This window comes from Morus notabilis, unplaced genomic scaffold, assembly GCF_000414095.1.
Source record: "Morus notabilis unplaced genomic scaffold, ASM41409v2 Scaffold467, whole genome shotgun sequence".
Lineage (NCBI taxonomy): Eukaryota > Viridiplantae > Streptophyta > Magnoliopsida > Rosales > Moraceae > Morus > Morus notabilis.
This window is the reverse complement of record NW_010361652.1, coordinates 904,372-913,887: the sequence shown is the minus strand read 5'-3', so window position 1 is coordinate 913,887 and position 9,516 is coordinate 904,372. Positions and strand designations below refer to the sequence as shown.

Below are 9,516 nucleotides of genomic sequence, written 5' to 3'. Positions count from 1 at the left end.
TTTAAACTTATTTGATAAGTTGTTCAATTTAGAATTCAAATTAATTTAAGTTTGACTTAAATTGTAATTTGAATTTGAGTCAAAATTGGACTACAGGATAAATGATGATTTTCTCTTCCTTCCCTATCTGATATTGGCGCCACACAGGGATGAGAATCCCCTTAGAATGGCCGGCCATATAGGATAGAGGAAAAGAGGAGATTTGGTTTAAAATTCAAATATGAGATAATTAACAAGCTTTATCTTAGAGATAGAGATTGGATTCTTTCTAGAAGTTTGACTTCTACTCTATAAATACTATTTTTGAGACAATTTTCGGAATGGTTTTTCGCCCTAATTTTAGAGGTAGCCGAAATTTCTCTATAGAAATTTTGGAAACAATTTTTCAGCCCTAAGAGTTAAGGTTGGCCGAAATTCTCAAGAGAGAAAGGAAGGAAAAATTTTTCTCTAAAAATTCTACATCGTGCATGCGACGGTGTTTGTGGAAATTCGAGTGTTTATTGTAACCCGTTTTGTCTCATGTGTGCCCACACACACGTCTTCGTGGATTCTAGGAATTAACGTGGAAGACATTAGTTTTCTAAACACAAAGATTGGAGCGAGGACTGTTCGTGGTCAAAGAACTCAAGTTATCATCCGAGTCGGCTTCCAGGTATTTTTCCTGATTGAGTTCTTAATAAATGAATTAATGAGATTAATTTATTCATGCATAAATTAATATAATCTATAGAGTATCTCAAAAGTTTTATGAAAATTTTTGTTATACACGATCCGCTTCTTCCCCCCGCACCACCACGCTTCCGCATCCGGATTCGATCCGGAGACCAACACCGAGGTGGTGAATATGTTGAACCATTTAGTACACTTTGTGCACAACATGGAATTGTTTACGAAGTCACACTTCTATATTCTCCCCAATCGAATGGCATTGCTGAACGGAAAAATCGTACCTTAAAGGATATGATGAATGCAATGTTAATAAGTTCTGGGTTGCCACAGAACATGTGGGGGGAAGCCATTTTATTTGCTAATTACCTTTTAAATAAGATTCAGCGTAAGAAAGTCGATAAAACCCCCTATGAATTGTGAAAAGGAAGGAAACCTTCCTACAAATACTTGAAAGTGTGGGGGTGTTTGGCCAAGGTAATGGCACCAACACCAAAGAAGATGAAGATAGGTCCGAAAACGGTTGATTGTATCTTCATAGGGTATGCTCATAATAGTACCGCATATCGGTTCCTTGTGCACGAGTCTAAAAACCCTGACATACACAAGAACACGATAATAGAGTCTAGGAATGCATCGTTCTTTGAACATGTATTTCCATGTAAGACTAAGGAAGATGAGCCAAGTTCATCAAAACGAACTTTTGAGACTATCATAGAAGATTGTTGTCAAAATTCTGAAAATGATGAAAATGTGGAAACGGAGGAACAACTTAGACGAAGTAAGAGGGCAAGGATAGAAAAGTCTTGCGGACCTGATTTTCTAACTTATATGCTAGAGGCTGAACCTCAAACATATAAAGAAGCTGTGAGCTCAACTGAGGGTCCTTTATGGAAAAAAGCCATAAAGAGTGAGATTGATTCCATCTTATAAAATCATACTTGAGAACTAGTAGACCTTCCACCAGGAAATAAACTACTAGGTTCTAAATGGATTTTTAAACGAAAAATGAAGACAGATGAAACAATTGACAAGTATAAGGCCAGACTAGTAATAAAAGGTTATAGACAACGAGAAGGTCTTGATTACTTTGACACATATTCTCCTATGACGAGAATAACATCTATAAGGATGATATTAGCGATTGTTGCGCTGCGGAATCTTGAAGTTCATCAAATGGATGTGAAGACAGCCTTTCTAAATGGAGATCTCGAAGAAGAAATCTATATGGAACAACCTGAGGGTTGTGTAGCTCCAGGACAAGACAAGAAAGTCTGTAAATTGGTGAAGTCTTTGTACGGACTAAAATAGGCACCAAAACAATGGCAGCGCTGCTCGTTTTTGTTTGGAATATGCACTCAATTCATCTAAATTCGACACCATTAACGACTGTGTTTTAAAAGTTGAGTTGTCATGAAAAAATTATAGGATTTTTCTCTTCATTTTTGATTAATACTCTTTTATTACTATAGTTATTTCATTAAAAAACTTATTGATCAAGAAAATTTTGTTAATTTAGAAATCATTATATACTCATCGCACTTTTATATATAAACAATCCACTAAATTTCCATCAATCATCTACCATGTCACATTGTCAAAATCAACACACATCATCATCAGCGTCTCCTGATCGTTCTACTATATGACTATTTGTAATGAACCAAATTCAATCGAATAATCCACAAAAGTAACGAAATTACCAATATGATTACCAAGTGAAATCATGAAATTGCAGAGAAGGTAAAAGTACCAATATAATGAGACAAACATTCCAAATTAAATCAATAATGTTACGCCTTTATCCACTTCCATCCTTGTTTATGTATTGTAATTGTGCGAAAGCCTTAGCTAAAGGGACCTAACAATGAGCAAGTTTACTTTGTAATTAATTATTTCCCTCTTTCACTTTCTTTTGTCAAATTTGCGTATTGTTGCATTCTAAAGTAATTATGATGCAATCTAGCAAATTTAAGATACTATAATGCCACAAAATTCTTAGAGGAGTCAAAGTGAAACAGGAAGGGCAAAACAGAGTTAGGGAGACAAATAATAAATTAACAATTTGGAGATGGAAAAGCAATTTTGAGTTTTGTCCCTTGTCTCTCCATTCGTGTGTCTTTTCACTTTCGTACCAAAACTAAAAGTGAAGGCTGTAAGGTGAGGAGAGAAGAGAAGAGAAGAGAAAGAGAAAATAAAAGAAAAAGTAAAAGACATGTATGTGTCTGAGATAGGGAGTGTTGGTGTGGGCGGCAAATTGTGCGGCGACGCCTCTGCATCATCTTCATTGACTTCATGTTCTTCTTCAATGGGAATGAGAATGGCTTTTGTTCTGAGAAACCCATCTTTTCTATTTCTAAAACAACAACGAACACCGTTCAATTCCAATTTCAATTTCAACTTCAATTTCAATTTAAAGACCAAGAAGAAGATGCGTTTGGTTATCAAGTGCGCCGCCAACTCCAACTCCAACTCCAACCAGAAGCAGACTTCGTCGCCGTCGTCGGTGTTCTCAGTGACGTCATCGAGTGGCAGTGATTTCGATTACTTGGGTCAGAGCACCAAAGGCGATTTCAACCTCAACTCCGACCATTTCGATTCCTTTGTTGGTCAGTCAGTTTTCATTTTCCCGTCTTTCTTCAAAACTCAACTCACTCTTTTTTACTTTAGTTAGTTTAGAATCAGTCATGTTAAAGAAGAAGAAGATAAAAAGGAAAAATCTTTAAACTGTCTTTATCATTTCTTTCAACTGTTGTAGCAATTGATGGTCACTCAACCTTACAAGGCCCTATTGAAGAAGTGGCCTCCATCGAGACTCAAGAAGCTGAAATTTTGCTTAAACACTTGGGCATCCCGGTGGGTTTCAGTTTTTTCTCTCCCTCTCTGCTTTCTCTCTTTTGCTTAAACACTTGAAATTGCCTTTTTCATGTGCTGTCAATTTACTTATAGCTTTTTTTTTTTTTTTTTTTTTTTCCTTTCCTGGTGTTGAATATGTCGATGATTTTGCAGAATCCTTCTTCGTCGAGATATTCGCTTCGCGGCATATTTTGCAGCCGCACCTTGAATCTCCGCTCAATCAGCGCCATCGGATATGACATGGACTATACTTTGATGCATTACAATGTGATGGTAATTCAATTTAGATTAAATATTACTCCACATTTCCTCCTGCATCTTACTGTTTCATTCAATAAGCAATTGCAATTCAGCCTAATTTCCACTGAAACTAAATGGACTCTAGTTTTGTCTGCGTTATATTTCCCTCATTGGTTGGTTTATCATCAGATTGGTGGTTATTGCTTGATAATGTTTTGACTCTTTCCCATTCCTTGTCTCTTCATGCGTACCAATATATCTTAAGCAAGTTTGTCATTGGTGCAATTGACATTACTAACTGTCATGAGAAGAGGGGGATTTCTTGTTGGAAAATGTGGCACTGAATGATTGGTGAAATGCCAGCTCAGCAGAGTCATTATAGGCTGTCTTAAGGACCAACCAGAGAGATCAGCAGAGGGAAATCCACTTATTGCTAGTTGAAGGGAAAATATGGATTTTGGGTCATTGAAGGACGATCGCTTGTAATTTCTGGTAGAATTCTGAGTTTTCTTGATCGAAAAAGAGTGCTTTTGGGTGTATCATTGGGGTTTTCTAGGAATTTGAGTGTGAAGAACTCCATTGATGATTCCAAGCATGTGAATTGTTCCGATTATTAGAGATGCTGTTGGTGGATTCCACTCCAGGGACGTACGAGTGTTGAACTCTGAATTTCATTGAAATTTCTGGTGTTATTTGTGTTTTTGTTCTTGAATGATTGTTCTTTACTGTTTTATTGGTTGGATTGAAGTGGTGTGTTCTGTTCCAAGGTTTAAGGAAGGATTTCTATGGTTGGATTTCTTCCTTGCAGGCTTGGGAAGGACGGGCTTATGACTACTGTATGGAGAATCTAAAGAAAATAGGTTTCCCGGTTGATGGACTAGCTTTTGACCCTGACTTGGTAGGTACCTTTCGTTTGAACAGATGAAATTCGTTTCAGTCTTACAGGTTCTTTTATCGCCTTTCCTTTCTTTTGTTTTATGTAGGTTATTAGAGGCCTTGTGATAGACAAAGAGAAAGGGAACTTGGTTAAGGCTGATCGATTTGGTTACATCAAAAGGGCTATGCACGGCACAGAAATGTTATCTACCCGAGCTGTAAGGTATGTTTTGAACCTCTGTCATTCGTGTCCTTGTAATCACATGAATGTTCTAGCTTGCTACTTATTTGCAAAGCAGCGACTCAGTGAGTTGGCACCGTGGTGGGAGCACTTGCGTTTGCACCCGGGGTCCAAGGTTCGAATCCCGGAAACGGCCTCTCCTTCGGGGGGTAAGGCCGCATACATGTGGGATTGAGTTTTCACCCGAGCCTGTCATAGTACGGGAGCCTCTTTGGCACTGGGGTCCGCCTTTAGTGCATTCCATCATGCAGATGGATGTGAACTTAGGCTTGTAAATTTTCTTGTATTTTTATATATTTAGTTATTGGGAAAAGAGCTAGAGTTATATTTTCTTTAGTGCCACTTAACTTTGTCTGCATCAAAGCGAGATGTACGGGAGGGAACTAGTGGATCTCCGGAAGGAGAGTCGATGGGAGTTTCTCAACACACTGTTCTCTGTTTCAGAAGCTGTGGCATATATGCAGGTATTTTTAGACTCGCGTTATTATTGCTCTTTTACTAAACCATTGTTACTAGTTTAAGTTTCTGGCTACCTTGCTATTCTCTCTGTCTTCTTTTTGGTTTGGTCAGGCTCTGAGGCGTCTCTCAATTTTTTTTATATAATGAACTTCAATCATTTTACCCTCTATAAGGAGCGTATAACCCCATAAATTTTCTTTGTAATGACTAAAGTTTATGAATTATTTTGGTCGAATACTGCATTCGTAATTTATTTCTTTCCATATCTTTTTTTTTTTCCAATATATTATACTAGTAAGATTGCAGGAAATGCTATATCATGGTATTCTAACTTCTACTATAAAGGTTCATTATCTATCCAGCAACCTTTAGGATCTCTATCATCTTTTCTTGTGATTTAATGTGCAAGGTATATCGTCTTTTTGTCCTTCTTAACTTGACTCGAGCCACATTTTCAGCAACTGACATGTATTATAGGGCATTTTATGGAGTCTTACTCTTTTCTTACTATTATAATTCCTATTCTAATTCACAATGATGTTTGGTTTTTGTTCTCTGTATATATCATGCTGTATTTCCCCATTCCTTTTTAACAACGTATTTGCAAAGTTAATAGTGCGGTTTCTTTTAGATGGTTGACAGATTGGATGATGGAACTATACCGGCAGAACTCGGTCCATTGGATTACAAAGGGCTTTACAAGGCAATATAATGCTTTGAGATTACTATGGAATACTAGTACTGGTTATTATATTCTCCTTTTAACTCTCTGACGTGGTTTCCAGGCTGTTGGAAAAGCCCTCTTCAGGGCTCATGTAGAGGGTCAGCTTAAGGTAATGTGTCAGCTTTGTACTTTCATTTGAATGGCGAGTGTTTACTGATTGTGGCACTCTTACAGAGTGAGATAATGTCTAAGCCAGAACTTTTTGTGGAGCCTGATCCCGATCTACCTTTAGCACTTTTGGATCAAAAAGAGGTATCATCAATTTTACTCGTTTTCTCCATATAGAATGGGAAATATTAATGTATACTCAACTTACCTTTACATTTTCAATCATCAGGCTGGTAAAAAACTTCTGCTTATTACCAACTCGGATTTTCATTACACCGACAAAATGATGCAGCATTCCTTTAACAGATTTCTTCCGAATGATATGGGGTGGAGGGACCTGTTTGACATTGTGAGAGACCATTCTGTTTTATTTCTGGACACCTTTAATGCTCCAAAATCTAATCAATTTTGGAGTTGTGAATGAGTATCTGTATGGAGTATAATAAACTCTCCATTTTTGTTTGTATTGTTAATGAAAAGGTGATAGTCTCAGCAAGGAAGCCGGAGTTTTTCCAGATGTCACACCCAATGTACGAAGTGGTGACGGGTGAGGGACTTATGCGTCCATGCTTCAAGGCTCAAACAGGTGATATAAACTTTTTTTTTTTTTTGTTTTTTTTTGTTTTCCCTCCTGTGTTTGTTACAATAAGGGTATTCAAACCATTCATCCGCTAATCATGTGTGTTCTTTTGCAGGGGGATTGTACTCGGGGGGTAGCGCGCAGATGGTCGAGAATTACCTCAACATCCATGGAGATGAAATATTATACGTGGGTGATCATATTTATACGGATGTAAGTCAATCCAAAGTGCATCTGCGCTGGCGAACAGCATTGATTTGTCGAGAGCTGGAAGATGAGGTCAGTGCGTGTAGCATCCAAAAGAGAGAAAAAGAAAAGAAAAGAAAAGAAAAAACTAGACATACACTGATAACTTGTAATTTTATTTGTTCTATATATGATTATATATGTTGATTAGTCGAATATGCAAAGAAGCTTATGATTTCTTTCATGGAACACCGAGAGTGCAGTATCGTGCCCTGATTCGTAGCCGAGCTCATAGGGGGTCACTAATAGAGCTTATAAATCAAAAGGAAGTTGTAGGAGATCTTTTTAACCAACTCCGGCTTGCTCTGCAAAGGCGAACTAAAGGGCGTCCTGCTCAGGTAATCTTTTTCATCCCCAAATGTGGGACATAAAGCAATGCATAAGACTAATTACAATCCAATTCTGTCAATATTTCCAACCCCATTTCGGCTTAACTTTCAGACTCTTGCCGCGACTAACATGGATGATCAAGAACTTACAGATTCTATGCAAAAGCTACTCATAGTTATGCGAAGACTAGACGAGAAAATTGCTACTATGCTAGAAGCTGATGGAGAGCTTTTCAACAAGAGGTATCAAAATTTTGCACGTGTTCCATGATATTCACGATATGGGATCATTCTGAAGTCAAGCTTGTCTTGTGGTAGGTGGGGCTTTCTTTCACGTGCGGGTTTGTGGGACAAAAGCCATTTAATGAGACAGATTGAAAAGTATGTGCTTTCATTAAGCTTTGAAATACTTATGTTTTTATCAATCAAAACTCGGAACCCTTTTAAGTGATATATTCGTTTCATTTTTTCTTTTTCCTCAACTTGTCACTTAAATTACAGGTATGCTGATATATACACTTCTAGAGTCTCAAATTTCTTACATTACACTCCCTTCATGTATTTCCGCTCTCAAGAACAGGTATTTACTTAGCTATACTAATGCTATGTGTATATATATCACCCACACTTCTTTTTAAGTTTAAACCTATTCACAAATTCACATTTCGACTCGGGGATCCAATGATAATGATACACGGTCTCACACAGTCTTACATGTATTGTATTATCTCTAACCGTTAAAGAAACTAACAGTGATGATGATCAATGGTGACGCTTGGCGTTTATCAATTTGAATAGAGTATTGAATACTACTCATCTCAAAACTGATAACTGATTTTTTATGTGTGATTTGTTTTTGGTCATTGCAGACGCTTGCTCACGATTCGTATGGATATTACCCTTCCAAGTTAAATGGTTCTGCTCTTGTTGACGGCCAATAAAAGTGACAATTACTCATTGTCATGTCAATTTATACATTTTTATGGCTTCGTAACAAAACTTGTATCAGATACAAGAATTTAGACATAAATAAAAGTAATATTTCCAATGAAAAATATTATATGTATGTTGCTCATAAATTGGTTAGAAACAAACGTATTTAACTATACAAAATCCATCTTTTATAAGATGGAGGATGATTTTATTAATAAGCTTCACATAATTTTTATTGTATGCACAATAGGACTAATAAGAACTTCCAATAAGTTAATATGCTACCGGCTTTGTTTGACACACAAAATAACACGATTCAGGTTAATTTTCTGAATGGTCCTTTGATTTTTATTTATTTATTTATTTATTTTTTGGTTTCTACTACCACAGTACCACTGGTCCTTGAACTTTCTTTTATATTACTATCCTTGGTCCGTGAACTCTTTTATTTTTATTTATTTATTTATTTTTCTGTATTGCCATCAGTTTTTGAACCACCAATCCATAAATGATCGTGTTTTGAGCCATAGAAATGATAGATTTGAAACTTTTGCTCTCTGAATGAAGTGAATTGACAAGATAATCATTTCTGCAAGAGTTTTTTTTTTCTTTCTTTTTTTTTCCCTTCAAAGCCAATAGAGTCGGTCAATATACATCTTCACTGCGGTTTAATCCTCTGTTTACTCGACACTTAAAAAATGTTGCTCTGTTTGGAAGTTACACTAGTTTTTTCTTTTCTATATGATTCTGATCACAATATTGAAGTTACTCCTCCCGTATCTGAATTTTTTCTTCTTCTTTTTTTTTTTTTAGGGGGAAAAATAAATGAAAAAAATAAACGAAAGAAACAATTGGGCAAGAAGAGCAAATATGAGAGCCCATTGGGCGTATTTATGGGCCGATCAGATTTAATGAGCCCAAAGAAAGTCCGTGATAAAAGGGAAGATAGTATGCGAGATCAACGGATCAGAGAGGCTGAGGGAGCGTAATGAGGATCAAGTCTTGGAAGTAGAAACTCCGTCCCTCCGTAAAAAATAAACGAAAGAAACAATTGGGCAAGAAGAGCAAATATGAGAGCCCATTGGGCGTATTTATGGGCCGATCAGATTTAATGAGCCCAAAGAAAGTCCGTGATAAAAGGGAAGATAGTATGCGAGATCAACGGATCAGAGAGGCTGAGGGAGCGTAATGAGGATCAAGTCTTGGAAGTAGAAACTCCGTCCCTCCGTCCTCCCTCCCTCCCTCCCTCGAGAAGAGA

The 9,516-nt window shown here is 37.0% G+C and overlaps 1 protein-coding gene across 1 annotated transcript; it reads left to right on the top strand.

Annotated features, from left to right (window-relative positions):
* Positions 1 to 2,807: 2,807 nt before the first annotated feature.
* LOC21408791 (cytosolic purine 5'-nucleotidase) lies at positions 2,808 to 8,366 on the top strand. Its single transcript, XM_024167169.1, has 17 exons — positions 2,808 to 3,275; positions 3,425 to 3,522; positions 3,676 to 3,795; positions 4,571 to 4,660; positions 4,746 to 4,861; positions 5,244 to 5,343; positions 5,970 to 6,041; positions 6,124 to 6,171; positions 6,237 to 6,314; positions 6,400 to 6,519; positions 6,651 to 6,756; positions 6,866 to 7,029; positions 7,200 to 7,334; positions 7,438 to 7,568; positions 7,644 to 7,706; positions 7,827 to 7,905; positions 8,195 to 8,366. Exons 1-17 carry the CDS (start codon positions 2,882 to 2,884, stop codon positions 8,264 to 8,266), a joined length of 1,986 nt encoding a protein of 661 aa, XP_024022937.1. The 5' UTR covers positions 2,808 to 2,881; the 3' UTR covers positions 8,267 to 8,366.
* The last annotated feature ends 1,150 nt before the right edge of the window (positions 8,367 to 9,516 follow it).